The following is a 19,413-nucleotide window of genomic DNA, read 5'->3' on the forward strand; positions in this document are numbered from 1 at the left end:
ACTTACATGATAGCAAACAACTCCGACCTTGAAGGTACAATGTAGGAGAAATACACAGATGAAGTTCGATGATATTATACATGACTCACGGCTGTGTTAGCCTGTGTTTATACAATCTCGCTCGCTAGGGTCAATAGACCCTCCCCTTGGTGGTGGCAACTGTAGGACCGGTCGCTAGGAGCGCAAATAGTCTGGCTTGGTTCGTACCTTGGTTTGTGTGTGTGTGTTTTTGTGAGAGGAATTTTAAACAAGTGCTTTGAAAAAGCTGACGTTTGCCCTTTATATTGTTTTTGACATGTCTAAGCCACCCCCCCCCCCTCGTGGCAAATTTGGTACAAAATGGCACCAATCGCGAAAATGACGAACATTTAAAAGCAGAAAACAGGCTTATTTTTCATACACAAACACGAAACGCTTGGTTATTTTATTAAGTTCACTAGTACTCAACTTGTACGTTCGGAGTCGTCTAAAACTCTTTTAAATCTAGGGGAAATAATGCCCCCTCCCCTTCCCTTCGGTTCACAGACCGCCACGGTTTCATAGAAAACAGACCAAAACTCGGTCGCTCTTGACAACACGAAAAGTGCGTATTTTGGAAAAAAAGCCTGGATGTTAAACAAAATCACATGAAAAGAAGGAGATTAAACATTAAAAGTGTTGAGTTAGTCTATTTTCTATAAAAAAAAATTGACATGGGATTTGTTGAACAACTTGGATTCGAACCCACACCTGCAGATCTAAACTGCGTATTCATGCAGCAGCTTAGACCGCTCGGCCGTGCTGACTCCATTGAGTAACAAAGGCGTTCAGTGGGGTTAAGAAAAGTCTGGATGTTAAACAACATCACATGAAGAGATCGGTTAAATATCGAGATCATCGAAGTCTATTTTCTTTTTATGAAGTATTCTACTACACAGCTTGTACTTTCGGAGCCGTCTAAAACCCCTTTAAAAGGAGAAAGAATGCGACAAGAATGCAACAAACGTGCGCTTCCAGATGTAGCTATACCAATACATATGCAGACAGGCAACCGTGCCTCTTGCGGTACTTGTAAAAACTGCAGCAAATATGAACCTTCCATCCTCATTAACATAATTTATTTAAATGTGTATTCACACATTTTTTTTCAATTTTTTTATTCACCAATATGGCATGTTCAAGTCTAATGATCAATTTTATTTATATTCTTTATTAATGCACATTGTAAAGCAATGTTTAATCTTGTTTTGACGTAATTTGAAGTGCAAAAGTGCAAAACGCCCAGAAACTCAAGTCAGAATAAGATACATAAATATGCTATCCAACTGACGATTTTCTGACAGTGCTTCACTTTTATGATAAGTGTGATATCCTGATCCTTCCTTCTGTGCTTTACACACGCTCATTCTTACACATCTGTGTACATGTAAACATTTGTGTACACCAAAAACGGGGGGGGGGGGGCACTTCGCCTAAGTGGGGTCTTATCAGAGTAGGCCTGGGACATTATGCAGACCACACGTCAGCTTCCAAACATGTCATAAGAAACTGGAAAGGCTACTAGCGTAGCAGAATGGCTATAAAGGGGGTTTCTGAGGACACCGTAAACAATATTGACAATACCTGACAAAAGATGATGGTATAAGCACAATAATATTTAAAAAAAACGAATTTTAAAAAAGTCGATTGTAGTTCTACCTGAAATTGAAATGAAAAAAAGGAAGAGCTTTCAGCTGTGGGTTTTAGAGTCACTAAAATAAGGCCCTTCCTTCCATACGATGACCTGGTGAGGAAGCTTTCGAAAACCACAAAGAAGCCTCGAGAAAAACCGGACAGACTATTCAGACAAGTAGTCATATGCAAATATCTATTCAGACCACGAATACCTGGATCTTGTCTAACATCACATGGCAGCTAAATAGTTTTGCGCGATGGAAATAACAAGACGTCTTACTTTTGATTGATATTTACATGTCGAGGATGGTCGCAGTCCAAATATTGATATGAAGAACGAAAGGGATCACAGCGGAGACACTCATTCTATGGAACATCTAGAGTAACGTAAGTATATTTGATACCCTGCATGTCAAGCTGAATAGATGTAGAGGGCATATTTACATATAAACAGGTCACTGACTGTAAACCTACAGAATAATTAGAAATAACTCACGATAAACACTAGCAAGTTCAAAATGATGCTCTTTGTTACTTTTAACAGGCTACACCTAGAAAATGAGTAGCCAAAAACGTGTCTATCTGGAACAGACATTGGTGTATCTTGTAAGTTTCTGTGGGTCTAGTCTGGCTTGACATACGCCTACATCACGTTGCAATTTACATCGAGAAAAGTTCTACTGTAAAAACTCAATATTCAAAACCATGTTTTTTTGTGAAGCATGTTACAATTACAAAAGTTTTAAAACCGTTCAGTGATAAATGATACTTGGTTTGTCATATGGGTCACATATGTCAGAAAGAAACACCTGTTCCTTTGTCGTTTCACACATTGTCTTACAAAGTTGTTGTCTACCAGAGATTTTCGGGCCTTGTTCTGACTTGGTAAAATAATTATTATTCATCATTATTATAGATATATCATCGTAGAGAAGTCACAAATGGTTACAAATATAGAAATTAGGGCATCATTTGCACAAGTCAGGTTGCCGTGAACGTATTCACGCACGGATTGTAGAGCAAAGCACCCGTGTCCCGTAACCAACCTGTTAGACCTCTTTATTACTACCTGCCCTGATGTATGTGTTCTTATTGTACTACCCCAATTATATGTAATTCTAATCACGCTGTGGTGTCCATTAAGATTGATGCTGAGCGAAAAGAATCATCCGATTTCACCTTTTACCGAGAAAACCGAGACGGTTTAAGAACATTTATTGCTGAGATTCCACTTCCAACTATGTTTGAAAACACAGCCTCAAAGATAGCCGTTCGTCTGACTGATTGGATTCTCGCTTACTTACCATCAACGAAATACAAGCTAAGACCCAACAGGTAGCCATGGTACACACAAACAACATAGATTATGAAAATTACGCCATTGTCTCCCTTGGAGAACATTCCTAACAGACGTATCTCGTCATCAAACTGTGGTAAAGCTTAAATTTTTATGAAATTTGCTTTCAAACATTCCAGAGCTACAGAAACTAATACAAATCAATATTTGGCGCATTGGATCTACACAAAGACCTGTCATGAAACTAAAGCAGGAAATTCGTGATGACTACAACCAGAGAGGTGACGAGACCCTGGAGGAACTATTCCAATCTTCAGATGACAAAAAGGCCGGGCGACAAGACGACGATGCTACCTCAACCTCCCTTTGCAACAAAGTAAGAGACTGTACATGAATTTTTGTGTGTAGAAACTGATTCAAACTATCACATAAATGCAATGCACTGTGCCATCTTGGCTATTTTGTGCTTATCTCTAAGCATATGTAAGAATTTGTCGTTTGTGATTAGATATGCATGACGTCATTTCCTGAGGTCATTGATGTTGCTAATGTAAATACTTTATGTTTGTGGCTGCATCTGTAAGAAGCGACACCTATTGCTGCAGTGCAATGAGAACCAGTCAGATTTACCCTGAGAAGGGTTACAGACGGTCACAGAAACGTTGTTACCTCCATGAAATGTCATGGAATGGAGGTTATATTTTCTGTTATGTGTCTCTGTCTGTGTAGAGAATTACTCAAGAACGGCTGGATGGATTGGTTTCATACTTGTTGTGTTGGTGGGGTGTGATAAAAGCTCGAATCGATGAGATTTTGGGAGCCGTATCTGTCGTTATAATCGATGTAATAATATCAGAAATCACCCCTATATTTGAGATATATTGGTACAGGCATCGTGCTTTATGTGTTTGTTAATGGGCTTAGCTCCAAGCAGATGGTGAGGTGACAGCTGTTTGGGGAACCCCGAGTTTTTTTAATATGATAATTAGTTTTATTTATGTCTGCTTAGGATATCATGGAGATGTGAAGCGTAAGTATAATTGTAAGAAGTTGAGGTACATTTAACGATAATACTTAACAGGTATGGATGTCTCACATACTGTACTGCTGATTTGAGTGACATGGTGATTAAAATGCCATTAGGTCCTCTCATCTGGGTTGGGTGTCAGAAGTTTTATGGGCGATACAGATGTTCTGATTTTGTTACGATAAGGGACAGTTGTTAGTTGTCTCTTTCGTAGCCAATGGTACTTGTTTTTTAGCAGACGGGGTTAGCGCCAAGTATTCATCTTACAGTTGGTGTAGGGCTGTCAGAGGAAAGTGTGCATCTCGTTTTTGTACCGTATGAACAGCTGATGTTATGACATATTGGTGGAAAATCAAATCACCATCTGACTAAAGTTGGCCACATCCCTTCTTCTTTCTGAGTTTCCCAACTTCCTCCCACCACACAGCTCTGAGGCACATAGTCGAACCTCAATAATGCTGACAACCTTAGACATTTTAAATGCCAAACATCAAGCTTAAGGAACACCACGCTACCATATGCCGTCGACCTCTTAAACGCACATTACACAATTAAGTGTCACATTTTGATAATTACTAATCAGGTGGACATCCTCTGTGTCATTAAATAAATACACCACTACTTTCCCACAACATTTATATTATATAACCATTACTCTCAAATACAACCGACTATAGACATACATACCATCCACAAAAAAGCAATAAATATTTCATGGAGGTATGAGGTCCCTGAACTCTAGTTCAAAATCAGTTCAGCTTCGCACCTTCCAAATTCTTGAAAGACCAGAGAAGCAGTTCACATCCAGTTGGTCGAAATAGATAACAACGGTTGTACAAATAGAAAGCTGTTTTTACAAGGACGTTTATTGCCAACTGACATTGCGTATTACGAGTTTCAAATTTCAGTTCTCCTGTGGATTTGTCTACCTTGATTTTCATTTTGTTCCACAGAAACAGGTTGGTGTAGCGGCCTGTTTGATGTCCGCCATCATTGCCGGCACTATCCCTTCAACCTCTCGGTACGTCCAGGACCGCGGCTACACACCTTACCAGATCATCTTCTTCAATGACTTGTTGATAACTCTGGCTGCGTTGGGTGTCATCATCTACTACCGCACGGACATCCGTGTTTCCAGTTACAAACGACGAGCACAGCTCTTCTTTCATGGAGTTTTCCGGTTCGTTGGCCAGGTGTTCTTGGTGATGTCCTTCCTGTATGTACCTCCTGCCCTCGCAGAGAACGTTACCAACGCCAGTATTCCAGTCTTTGCCGTTATTGTGGCAGGAATGTTTCTACGCGAGGTAAGAATGATTTTTTTGGCCAGTATGTGACTGAATTTACTTGCGAAGTTCTACCAAACAACCAAACAAAGAAACAACTAGAGTTCCACGAACACATCCCTTCGCCAAATAATCATGGAAGGTAACAATGAAGCAAACTACGTACACGTGTGTATGAGAGAATTGTGACTCGCCGAATTTTTGGTCATATCCACTGGTGATCCAGACGGTGTCAGATGTCAACTTCTGGCAACCTTTGACCTACCATTGACGTCACACATCCCGAAGGTCTGTGCGCGTCAGGAAACGGGTCAAATACTTAGTAGAAAATTTTCAAGTCGCGTTCAATTCCTCCTGGTATCTAACTGAAAAATAGAAATAATTTTCTGGGATGGGATGATGTAAGAAAAGAAACAATGTTGCACTACCTCTGCTAACCGAAAGTCTATTTCTCTGTTCATTCAGGTTCCTTCTCCAGTCGTCATCTTCGGAAGCATCTGTAACATCATCGGGGTGATACTTTTTGGTTACGGAAGCTTTTACGAGGAACTGTCACACACAGAACCGCACACAGAACGCGCCGCTCTGGGATTCGGCTTGGCTGTGGCTTCAGCAGCCATTTCTGCCTGCATCAACACAAACACAAGAAGTCTTCTCCAAAACGCCATCGTTCCGAAAAGACTGCTATGTGTATGTGCCCATGGTATTTGTAGCGTTTTGGCTGGTGTACTGGCGAGTATCTTCAGTTCAACGTGGCAACTCGATGCCATATCGTCTGGTGCTTTAATTGTGAATGTGACAACACATGGGATATTCATAGCACTTTTATACGCCGGTCTGGAGTTTGTAGAAGTGAACACGCAAAGCGCTCTGCGACAGGTGACCGCTTTGTCAGCATATGTTCTCCAGTGGGCGATTTTAGGACTCAAACCGACAATATATGAAGATATAGGAGTGGTCTGTATCGTTGCAGGGACATTAGCAGTAGTCGTTGTGGGGTTGGTAGGACGTTGGAAAGACAGAAATCGTGTTTCCTTTGTTGCTAAAATGGGTTTCAATGATATATACGATAGAGACGTTGCAGAGTAACCGCCTCGACTGCTGTACGGCTACCTCTTATTTGTAGTCTTATTCATTTGCTTGTAAAAATCTATGCTATTTTTATGTATCATCATACAAAGCTTTAAGTTAGAATGCATGGATTGTCTAATTGCACGAGGAAATTATAATTTCTTTCTGTGCTATTATAATATCAAAAACATGGAAACTTTATCATGTACACAATTGAAGAAAATATTCCTCTTATTGCTGTATATAGTGAACAATCAAGAATAAATGATGCCACTCGACTTCTATCTTGTTTAAGTTATAATATTGACATTTACATTGCGACATTGTAACAAACTGTAGAGTCACGCCTTGTGTATTAGGGGTTATATTAAGTTATGTTCTAGTTCTATGATTGTTTTCCTTCAGTGTAATACCTACATATCAATATGATGATGATTTTATTAACTGTAGTGCACAACGATGGAATGAAATACAACGAATGATATGTCTTCTACTCATATAAGGAAAAAAAACTCTACAAGAGACTACATAGTATGGAATGCACGTATCACCTTTAACACCAATTTTCTCCTGATCTGACCCGCAAAACCCAGCAACGCCAAACCTCCCTCACGTCAACTAAACGTTTGATTTGAAAAAAAAAAATACCAAAATGCACATCTCTTTGTACACTTTGTGAACACAAAAGACTTGATTGTAGCCACGCCTAAGGGTAATGTTATCAGCATAGGCCCGGACATTGCAGTCGACACGTTAGCCTTCAAACATGTTATTAGATACTGAGAAAGTGTGATAATATAGCTTATAGGCTACAAAAGGGTTTTCCGATCAGACCATAACCAAGGTTAACTTTGCCTGAGACAACATAGTGGTCTTTCTACATCAAGTCGAAAAGAAGAAAGCAAGTTGCTCCGTCATTTATCTCTTGAATTAGAGGCTTGGTAGTATGAAAGAAGAAGAAAGTTTCTTGCTGTAGTTTTAGCTGTACTAAGAAGCAGGCCCGTCCCTTCGACAAACAGAAAGCTTTGGAAAACCACAAAGAAGCCTCAGGAAAAACCGGACAGACTAGTCGACAGGACAACTACATATTCAAGTCACGTACATGGATCTTAAGACTGTGTGGTAGCAAAATAGCATTGACTGGTTTATGTCGTACGACGTGTTTCTTTTGATATTTACATGTCGTTGATCACCTCAGCTAGAGTATTGATATGAAGAACGAATTTAAAAGTAAATGTAGTGGAGACAACATTCTATGCAACATCTAATGTAACGTAAGTACAATTCAATACCATTTCCGTACAGCCTTATTTTCGGCATAAATGGGGGGGGGGGGGTGTTCACACCAAGACGGCCTTATGTTCACAATGTTCACAAGGTTTTTAACATTGCCCCTCGAACTAGTTGTAACCGAACTTTTTGTCAGGCCAAGTCAGCCATAGCATGAGACCACATACAGAGTGCTTTATATTAACAGTCTTTTACTAGTTTAGGACAAAACTGACTGCATTTTAATGTTCGCGAGACTAGTTGGCACTTTAACGTATAATGTGAAGTAACATGGATGTTTTACTTCCAGCAATTAATGTCTTTCTGAAAATAACCCTAAGTTTAGGACTTCTTTTAAGTCAGGTTGACGATAACATAATATGACAGATTGTGCATGAACCCACCAGTGACCCGAACGTTAATGACCAATATTAATTTGCAAACCCGTTCGACCACTACTTGCCCCGATGTATGTGTTCTTAACGTATTAGATCTACACGAAGTCTAGCCATGGATCCAAAGCAAAAGATTCGTGATGACTACAACAGAGGTGACGAGACCCTTCAAAAACTATTCCACTCTTCAGATGAGATAAAGGCCGAGCGACAAAACGACGATGCTGCCTCGGCCTCTCTTTGCAACAAAGTAAGATACATGCATTTTTGTATAGAAGTTCATCTAATCCAAATGATCTCTCCCGCTCTCGCTCTCTCTCTGTCAGTCAGTCCATCCAGACTATGACAAACTACGCAAAAGAACTTAACGACAGAAGATATGACATATATCAAATGATCAAAGGCATGCAAACTACTGTATCGTGCTTTCTTGGTTAGCTTGTGCATTTCTCTAAGCAGATGTAAGAATCCGTGTGGCGAATAATCAATTGATGGTACACTGCTTAGAAGACTTACCAGATATGTATTACTCAAAAGCAAACGCAAAACACCGAGACTAAGCCCGGCCCGTACTTCTGCTTGGAGATTGCATTTGTTTGTTTGTAAGTTTAAACATTTTAGTCGTATATAAGCAATGACCATGACTCAATTAGTGAGCAGGTGTTTTTGTACTCGTGTATGTTTGTTTCAGAGTAGGTTTAAAACTTTTAACCGTATATAAGCAATGACCATGACTCAGTCAGTGAGCAGGGATTTATTTACTCATGTATGTTAATCATGCAATTTGTCTTCCATAATGATTATAACATTGAAAATAGCCAGTTTTCTAATGCTACTTTCCAACCCCATGGTGTCCAGTCATGATCAATCACAAGTGTTTGCAAAGTGCTAAAAAAAATTTTACGAATTCTGTGCGATGTTTACGATGCGATCCTAAACATAAAGAAGTGTGACATGATTATGTACGCACCTTGCGTTTGGGGCTGGATCTGCATGCAGTGACACCTATAGCTACAGTGCAATGAGGACCAGTCAGAGTTACGTTGTGGAAGGTTACAGACGATCACCGAAACGTTGGTGGAAATAGAAAAACAACGGTTGTGTAAAACGAGTATCTTTAGTGACGCTGTTTTTATAACGACGTTTATATCAATTGATATTGCGTATAATGAATTTCAAATATCAATTGACGCAAATCTTGTCCATCAGAAACAGGTTGGCGTAGCGGCCTGTCTGATGCCCGCCATCATTGCCGGCACTATCCCTTCAACCTCTCGGTACGTCCAGGACCGCGGCTACACACCTTACCAGATCATCTTCTTCAATGACTTGTTGTTAAGTCTGGCTGCGCTGGGTGTCATCATTTCCTACCGCACGGACATCCATGTTTCCAGTTACAAACGACGAGCACAGCTCTTCTTTCATGGAGTTTTCCGGTTCGTTAACCAGTTGCTCTTGGTGACGTCCTACCTGTACGTACCTCCTGCCAACGCAGAGACCGTTAATAACGCCAGCATTCCGGTCTTTGTCGTTATTGTGGCCGGAATCTTTCTTCACGAGGTGAGCATGTTTACCAGTATATTGGGGCATTTGTTGATTTCAGCCAAAGAACAGAAAAAAAAACAATAGTGGAATAAAGTACAAGAGATTGGTGACTCGTAGAATTATCCACCATATCCCATTGGCCTTCATTAGAATTGGCCATCATATTCAACCCAGACGGGGGCAGGTATCAACTTCCTGTCACCTTTGACCTACCAATGACGCAACACATCCCGAAGATCCAAGCGATTCATGGAAGCGGGTCGAGTACTTCATAAAACATTTGATGACTCAAATTCTCTTGTGTTAACAATTTTCAATTCGCGTTCAATTCATCCTAGTATATAACTGTCCAATACAAGTAATCTTCATGTCATAAAAGACAAAAATGGGATGATACAAGAAAAGAAACAATAAACAAGTGCCTGTCTTAACCGAAAGTCTGTTTCTCTGTTCATTCAGATTCCCTCTCTAGTCGTCATCTTCGGAAGCATCTGTAACATCGCCGGGGTGATACTTCTTGGTTACGGAAGCTTTTACGAGGAACTGTCACACAAAGAACCACACACAAAACGCGCCGCTCTGGGATTCACGTTGACCGTGGTTTCAGCAGTCATTAGTGCCTTCCTCAACACAAACACAAGAAGTCTTCTCCAAAACGCCAACGTTCCGAAAAGTCTGTTACTTGCCTGTGCTCATGGTATTGGTACCGTTTTGGCAGGTGTATTGGCGTGTATCTTCAGTTCAACATGGCAACTGGATGCCGTATCGTCTGGTGTTTTAGTTGTAAATGTGACAACACATGGGATATTCATAGCACTATTGTACGCCGGTCTGGAGTTTGTAGAAGTGAAAACGCAAAGCGCTCTGCGACAGGTGACCGCTTTGTCTGCATATGTTCTCCAATGGGTGATTTTAGGATTAACACCGACAACATACGAAGTTATAGGACTGGTCTGTATCATTGCAGGGACGTCGACAGTAGTCGTTGTGGGGTTGGTAGAACGTTGGAAAGAAAGGAATCGTGTTTCCTTTGTTGCTATAATGGGTTTCAATGATATATATGATATATACGTTGCAGAGTAACCGACTCGACTGCTGTAAGGTTACCTTTTACTTGTAGTCTTAGTCATTTGCTTGTCAAATCTATGTTATTTTTATGTATCATCATACAAAGCTTTAAGTTAGAATACATGGATTGTCTAATTGCACGAGGAAATTGTAATTTCTTTCTGTGCTATTAGAATATCCAAAACATGGCAACTTTATCATGTACACAATTGAAGAGAATATTCCTCTTATTGCTGTATATAGTGAACAATCAATAATAAATGATGCCACTCGACTTCTATCTTGTTTAAGTTATAATATTGACATTTACATTGCGACAGTCGCCGTTTACCGGCGTAAAAAGTGAACGGTCAACAATAAATGATGACACTCATGTTTTTTCTTGCTTTAGTTACAATATTGACATTTACATTGTGACAGATCACAAGCGAGAAGAGTCTGTGCGAATAACCTCTGCAGGGCTTCTCCATTGAGGTTGCTCCTACAGACCATATTGTAACAAGCTCTAGAGTCACGCCTCCTGTATTGGGGGTTATATTAAGTTATGCTCTAGTTCTATGATTGTTTTCCTACAGTGTATCTACTTAATATGATGATGATTTTATTAGCTTTAGTGCACAACGATGGAATAAAGTACAACGAATGATATGTCTACTACTCATATAAGGAAGAAAAAACTCCACAAGAGACTACATATTATGGAATGTACGTATCACCTTTAACACCGATTTTCTCCTGATTCATATCTCACAAATCGTCGTCAGCGGGTTGTAGTGGAAGGTTCCCACTCTGAGTGGCTGCCTGTAACGTCAGGAGTTCCCCAGGGCTCTATACTTGGACCTTTGCTTTTCTTGTTGTATATTAATGACTTACCTTGTACAGTTGAACACTCGTCTGTTGCTCTATTTGCAGATGACTCCAAATGCTTTAAGGAAATCTGCAACTCAAACGACTGTTCTAAGTTACAAGATGATATTACTGCTATGTACAAATGGAGTCTTACATGGAAGATGTCATTCCATCCTTCCAAATGCAAACTGTTACGTCTGACCCGTTCTAAGAAGCCAATCCTGTACACATATCATATATCTGACTCTGTTGTAGCCTCTGTTACAAGTATGGACGACCTAGGGGTTATTGTGTGGCCAGATCTGTTGTGGGACAACCACATTGTTAAAATGGTAGCTAAGGCAAACTCCGTCCTGGGTTTCATCAAACGCACAATTGGTTTTGACGCTAACACTGACGTCCGTAAGGCACTGTACACCACATTGGTCAGAAGTATCCTAGAATACTGTTCTCCATTGTGGTCTCCCCAGTCTAGGAAACTCATGTCCTTAGTAGAGGGAGTGCAGCGCCGAGCTACTAAATTCATTTTAGGTCCCCAGTCTACCAGTCTACCGACTTAACCTACAAAGAAAGACTGGCAGCACTACAACTGCTACCACTCACGTACAGGCGGGAGGTGTGTGACATTATGCTTTTTGTCAAATCGAGGTCAACTGTGGAGAAATATGTGTCATTTCCCACAAGGCCGACTAGAAGTATTAGATCCTTCATGCTTACTCCTATTAGATCTAAGACCTCAGCGTTCCATCATTCCTACATTCCTAGACTGGTAACAATCTGGAACTTGTTGGCTCCTGGCCTCCGTTGTATCGGACAGCTAGCAGCCAATCAGTCTGATGCGTTAGCATTCAAGTACAAGTTGGTAAAGTCTGCCTATGACAGACTCAGTTTACAATACTGTCTTGACCAACCTTGCACTTGGTCCACTTCTTGTGGGTGTGGCTCATGTGTGGCTTTGAGGCCGCGCTAGGCAATAGTTTTATACGTAGTGCTACCCAGATTATGCTTTCCATATACTAAGTATATATGACCTGTATTATGACCTGTATTGTATGTATTGATGTTGTTGCTTGTATGTTATTGATTTGTACGGTGTTATTTTTATGTGAGGGAGGGCAACTTGTAAAGGTTGTTCGAACCTGTTTTGCCCTCCCAATCACTGTGTGATGAATTCAAATAAATAAATAAATAAATAAATAGATCTGACCCGCAAGACCCAGCAACGCCAAACCGCCCTCACGTCAACTAAACGTTTGATTTGAAAAAAAATTACCAAAATGCACATCTCTTTGTACACTTTGTGAACACAAAAGACTTGATTGTAGCCACACCTGAGGGTAATGTTATCAGCATAGGCCCGGACATTGCAGTCGACACGTTAGCCTTCAAACATGTTATTATAAACTGAGAAAGGGTACTAATGTAGCTGAAAGGCTATAAAAGGGTTTTCTGAAGAGACCATAATAAGGTTAACTGTATCTGACAAAAGATGATGGTCTTCCTACTTGAAGTCAAAAAGAAAAAAAAGTTTCTGGCTGTAGTTTTAGCTGTACTAAGAAGCAGGCCCATCCCTTCGACAATCAGAAAGCTTTGAAAAAACCACAGAGAAGCCTCAGGAAAAACCGGACAAACTAGTCGACAGGATAACTACATATTCAAGTCACGTACATGGATCTTAAGACTGTGTCGTAGCAAAATACCATTGATTGGTTTATGTCGTACGACGTGTTTCTTTTGATATTTACATGTCGTTGATCACCTCAGCTAGAGTATTGATATGAAGAACGAATTTAAAAGTAAATGTAGTGGAGACAACATTCTATACAACATCTAGTGTAACGTAAGTACAATTCAATACCATTTCCGTACAGCCTTATTTTCGGCATAAATGGGGGGGGGGGTGTTCACACCAAGACGGCCTTATGTTCACAATGTTCACAAAGTTTTTAACATTGCCTCTCGAATTAGTTGTAACCGAACTTTTTGTCAGGCCAAGTCAGACACATTGTATTCAGCCATAGCATGAGACTACATACAGAGTGCTTTATATTAACAGGCTTTTACTAGTTTAGGACAAAACTGAATGCATTTTAATGTTCGCGAGACTAGTTGGCACTTTAACGTATAATGTGAAGTAATATGGATGTTTTACTTCCAGCAATTAATGTCTTTCTGAAAATAACCCTAAGTTTAGGACTTCTTTTAAGTCAGGTTGACGATAACATAATATGACAGATTGTGCATGAACCCACCAGTGACCCGAACGTTAATGACCAATATTAATTTGCAAACCCGTTCGACCACTTCCTTACTACTTGCCCCGATGTATGTGTCCTAAAGTATTAGATCTACACGAAGTCTAGCCATGGATCCAAAGCAAAAGATTCGTGATGATTACAACAGAGGTGACGAGACCCTTCAGAAACTATTTCACTCTTCAGATGAGATAAAGGCCGAGCGACAAAACGACGATGCTGTCTCGACCTCTCTTTGCAACAAAGTAAGATACATATATTTTTGTATAGAAGTTCAAATAATCAAATCTCTCTCTCTCTCTCTCTCTCTCTCTCTCTGTCAGTCAGTCCATCCAGACTATGACAAACTACGCAAAAGAACTTAACGACAGAAGATATGACATATATCAAATGATCAAAGGCATGCAAACTACTGTATCGTGCTTTCTTGGTTACCTAGTGCATTTCTCTAAGCAGATGCAAGAATCCGTGTGGCGAATAATTAATTGATGGTACATTGCTTATGGTACATGACTTACCAGATATGAATTACTCAAAAGCAAGCGCAAAACACTAAGACAAAGCCAGGTCCTTGCTTCTACTTGGAAATTGAATTTGTTTGTAAGTTGAAACATTTTAGTCGTATATGAGCAATGACCTGCTCACCCATATATAGTGAGCAGGTGTTTAATTACTCATCTATGTTAATGAAGGAACTTGCCTTCCATAATGATTATAACATTGAAAATAGTTTTCTAATGCTACTTTCCAACCCCATGGTGTCCAGTCGTGATCAATCATAAGTGCTTGCAAAGTGCTAAAAAATAATTTTACGAATTGTGTATGTTGTTTACGACGCGATCCTAAACATAAAGGAGTGTGACATGATTATGCCCCTTGCGTTTGGGACTGGATCTGCATGCAGCGACACCTACTGCTGCAGTGCAATGAGGACCAGTCAGAGTTACGTTACGGAAGGTTACAGACGATCACCGAAACGTTGGTGGAAATAGAAAAACAACGGTTGTGTAAAACGAGTATCTTTAGTGACGCTGTTTTTATAACAACGTTTATATCAATTGATATTGCGTATAATGAATTTCAAATATCAGTTGACGCAAATCTTGTCCATCAGAAACAGGTTGGCGTAGCGGCCTGTCTGATGTCCGCCATCATTGCCGGCACTATCCCTTCCACCTCTCGGTACGTCCAGGACCGCGGCTACACACCTTACCAGATCATCTTCTTCAATGACTTGTTGATAAGTCTGGCTGCGCTGGGTGTCATCATTTACTACCGCACTGGCATCCATGTTTCCAGTTACAAACGACAAGCACAGCTCATCTTTCATGGAATTTTCCGGTTCGTTGGCCAGTTGTTCTTGGTGATGGCCTACCTGCAAGTACCTCCTGCCAACGCAGAGAACGTTTGCAACGCCAGCGTTCCGGTATTCGCCGCTATTGTGGCCGGAATCTTTCTACACGAGGTGAGCATGTTTACCGGTATATTGGGACATTTGTTGATTTCCGGTAAAGAACAGAAGAAACTACAATGGAATAAAGTATAAGAGAATGGTGACTCGCTGAATTATCCGCCATATTCCTTTGGCCTTCATTTTCAACCGAGACGGGGGCAGGTATCAACTTCCTGTCACCTTTGACCTACCAATGACGTAACACATCCCGAAGATCCATGCGAGTCACGGAAGCGGGTCGAATACTTCATCAAAAATTTGATGACTCACATTCTCTTGTGTTAACAATTTTCAATTCGCGTTCAATTCCTCCTGGTATATAACTGTTCAATGCAAGAAATATCCGTGTTAAAAAAGACCAAGAAAATGGGATGACACAAGAAAATCAACAATAAATAACTGCCTGTCTTAACCGAAAGTATGTTTCTTTTTTCACTCAGATTCCCTCTTTAGCCGTCATCTTCGGAAGCATCTGTAACATCGCAGGGGTGATACTTCTTGGTTACGGAAGCTTTTACGAGCAGCTGTCACACACAGAACCGCACACAAAACGCGCCGTTGTGGGATTCTCGTTGGCCGTGGCTTCAGCAATCATTAGTGCCTTCATCAACACAAACACAAGAAGTCTTCTCCAAAACGCCATCGTTCCGAAAAGACTGCTATGTGCATGCGCTCATGGACTTTGTAGCGTTTTGGCAGGTGTACTAGCGTGTATCTTCAGTTCAACGTGGCAACTGGATGCCGTATCGTCTGGTGTTTTAGCTGTGAATGTGACAACACATGGGATATTCATAGCACTATTGTACGCCGGTCTGGAGTTTGTAGAAGTGAACACGCAAAGCGCTCTGCGACAGCTGACCGCTTTGTCTGCATATGTTCTCCAGTGGGCGATTTTAGGATTAACACCGACAACATTTGAAGTTATAGGACTGGTCTGTATCATTGCAGGGACGTCGACAGTAGTCATTTTGGGGTTGGTAGAACGTTGGAAAGAAAGGAAGCGTGTATTTTTTGTTGCTAAAATGGGTTTCAATGATAACAACATTGCAGAGTGACCACATCAACTGTTGTATGGCCACTCTTACCTGCAATCTTACTCACTAATTAATGCTTGTCAAACCTGTGTCATTTTAATTTATATGCATCATCATGCAAACATTTAGTTTTTAGATTATAAAATACATGGTTTATCTTCTTGCAAAAAGGAAATTGTAATTTCTTTCTGTGCAATTTGAATATCAAAAACATGGAATCTTTAGCTTGTACACATTTGAAGAGAATATTCCTTTCATTGCTGTATAAAGTGAGTCAACAATAAATGATGACACTCGTCTTCTATCTTGTTAAAGTTACAATATACAGTGAAACCTGCCCAAGCGATCACCTCTTCTTAGCGTCCACCTGGCCATTACGACCGATTTTTCTTGGTCCCGGCGGATGCATGTGCGTGTGCTTGCTGTTTGCCATTAACACAACGGAAACCATTTATACTATGTATCGGGCATGTTGTGAGTCGATACTCTTCTAACCGACCACCTTTACAAATCGACCGCTTTTTCTCGGTCCCCGTGTGGTCGACTTAGCCAGGTTTGACTGTATATGTGATAGGGAAGATTGGAATCCAGGGGAATTCGGAATTCTCCTAGGAGAGATTGGAATTCTAATTCTAAAATTATACTTAGTCTAGTTAAATTATACTAGCCCCCCACCAAGTATAAGACAACACTGAACAACCCGCAAATGCAGGTCAAAGGTCAGACTGGCCCACTCCTGTCACGTATTACACGTAGAGCACGAACAGGAACTTCAACTTTTTCTCTTGTCTATCATAGTGAGAGTGTTTTTCTTCGCAATTCTTGCCCGAGGGCTAATTGCAACATGAAACATATAGCATATGAAAGATTAAAGAAAGACTTTAGTATAGATAACAATGGTAAACAAGTGACAAGTGAATATTCTAATATGGACTGCTAATTATAAGAGCTACAACCTAAGAGTTTTACACATTGGGACGGATGGAAGTCCCGCGTGTCCTGTATCATTAGAAGGTCGTGTGTCACACTACGATGGTAAAGAAGAAAGGAGAGCGGTGACGTCAAAGACTTTGTCGACCTTCGATGACTTATCCACAATGACCTGCCATACTTAGGATAAAGGTATGAGTGTTGAGTCAGAGAACAACACAAAACGGCAAAGTTCGAGCAAGCATTTTAGGACAGCTGGTATAAAAGAAAACATGAGACAAACAAACGACAAACATCACGAAGAAGGTGTTGATTTGGTGGACAGTAGGTACGGTTGGGGATCATGTACTCCGGACGCTCTACAGGTATGTATAAACTTGTTGTCCGAAACAGCTAGCCTTGATGTCGGACTGTTTTAGGGCTGAAAACAGTCTTGTATCCAGGTTGAAAACTGCCTAAGCCACAGCCAGTGGTTGTCCCCTCATTCTCTTCGTAATGTACCTCTATGTTGCACGGTCCTACACAGGACTCAAACACACAGGACAAAAATAAAGATAGCCGAATCTAGAGTCTAGGATCCTAGACTCCAGATTCGGCTATCTTTATTTTTAGTCCTGTGTCTTTTAATTTTACGATGGTCTTTTCATGCTAAAGCAAACAAGGCCGTTTGTGTAATACTATGTGTAAATGTTATATGTTGCGTTGTGTTGCGCTACAAGGACAGCATATTGGTAAGAATATAATGGGGTCAGCATTTTAAAATCTGTTAACGTCTTTACAGGTGTTAAACAACGTAAAGGTAGCCTTGGCGTTCCTATGCTGTGCTATTTTTGCCCAGGCGATGTTGGGTAAGTGTCAATCACATGTGTCGTGCGATTGTGTTTCTGTCGTACGATATTTACAAGACTGAACGACAACTTTATCTTTTTACAAGATAGCTTAAGTTTGCAGGACATCATGTCCTAAGATGCCCCCAGTTGGCCGTCACGCTACAATGTTGGTGCAATTTTTCGATTCACTGGCCGGACACAATGTTCAGCTTGCCTTAGGCACATTTTCACAGGGTATCATTTTAGGTCAAAGAACATGCTACGTGGCAACAACATGGATGTTTGTTTGCCGTTACCATATAAACTAACCTGTATTTGTAGAAAAATGTATATAAACGGGACTAAATGAACAAAGAATTGAAAGCTATCAACAGTCGCCTTGACGTAGTGTGCAAAATATATATATCATGAAAGGTGTGTTTTCGGGAGTGGTAGGGAAATCCGGCTGACTCATCCAAACCGCCAACTTATGACATCCGGTAGTATTCTAACTACAAAATGTATCAAAGGGCACTACCACTCGAGCTTTCATTGGGAAACTGTTATGTCTAGATGATTAGAATTTTGTGTTACATTTTGTCGTTGTACGTGCTGTGTTCACCTTGGTGAGGTTCTCTAGTGTGCATAGGCATTAAACAACACAAAACGAGTCCGACAGATATTTGAGCTTGTCCAAAACAACAACATTGGGACCAAGGTTACTAACAGTACGCACCTCTGCATACCCTCTTACCTAATGATAGCCCCTTTTCACGTCACCCTTTTAATCTTTTATGTCGCAGTTAACGTTTCAATAGATTTGAATTAAAGATCATTTTATTTCATGAAAGCCTCCACTTCTAAAGATAATTTTTTTCTTTTTTCTTTTCTTTTTTTTTTCTCAGTGAATGGGTTTGCCAGAAGTGTGGTGACTACGTTAGAGCGGCGTTTTGGACTGAGCAGTACAGATCTGGGCTCAATCATCGTAGCAAACGACGTGGCCAACCTGCTAGCAGCCATACCGGTAAAGGGCGTCACATGCCATGTCTACCATAAGTGTAGACTACTAGAGTTAACAATCACCTAGTTTCATGTCATTCCGTGACCGTTGTGCGTCACGAATTTGTTGAAGGTTTCGTTAGTATTTATGATCAAAATTAAGATACAAACGTTGTAAAGAATTCCTTTTAGCTCCCACTCTTAAATGGTTATGCAAGACCATTAATACAGAAGAAGCAGAATCTTCTAAAACGGCTTGAGTAACTGGATCGCTATCCGCCCTCCCCCACTAAACAAAGCAATAGAAATAGAGAGATGATATGCCTATGGTTTCATTTTCTGACAATTTTGTTTTATTCTCTCTAGATTGGCTACCTCTGCGCAAAGAACAAACCACGCTGGCTGGGGTGTGGAATGGTGTTGATGGCACTGGGTGCGTTCATCTTCGCCCTTCCTCAGTTCGTTGCAGACCCTCG

The 19,413-nt window shown here is 40.6% G+C and overlaps 1 protein-coding gene across 2 annotated transcripts; it reads left to right on the forward strand.

Moving 5' to 3' along the window:
- The first annotated feature begins 1,832 nt into the window (after positions 1 to 1,832).
- LOC118428831 (solute carrier family 35 member G2-like) lies at positions 1,833 to 6,609 on the forward strand. 2 transcript variants are annotated; one of them, XM_035839055.1, is made up of 4 exons: positions 1,833 to 2,040; positions 3,130 to 3,326; positions 4,931 to 5,281; positions 5,726 to 6,609. In XM_035839055.1, the coding sequence occupies exons 2-4, from the start codon at positions 3,189 to 3,191 to the stop codon at positions 6,347 to 6,349; spliced, it is 1,113 nt and encodes a 370-aa protein (XP_035694948.1). In that variant the 5' UTR covers positions 1,833 to 2,040; positions 3,130 to 3,188; the 3' UTR covers positions 6,350 to 6,609. The 2 variants fall into 2 exon arrangements, with proteins under 2 accessions (XP_035694948.1, XP_035694949.1); XM_035839056.1 differs by lacking the exon at positions 3,130 to 3,326.
- Positions 6,610 to 19,413: the final 12,804 nt, after the last annotated feature.

The sequence above is a fragment of the Branchiostoma floridae genome, chromosome 13 (assembly GCF_000003815.2).
Source record: "Branchiostoma floridae strain S238N-H82 chromosome 13, Bfl_VNyyK, whole genome shotgun sequence".
Classification (NCBI taxonomy): domain Eukaryota; kingdom Metazoa; phylum Chordata; class Leptocardii; order Amphioxiformes; family Branchiostomatidae; genus Branchiostoma; species Branchiostoma floridae.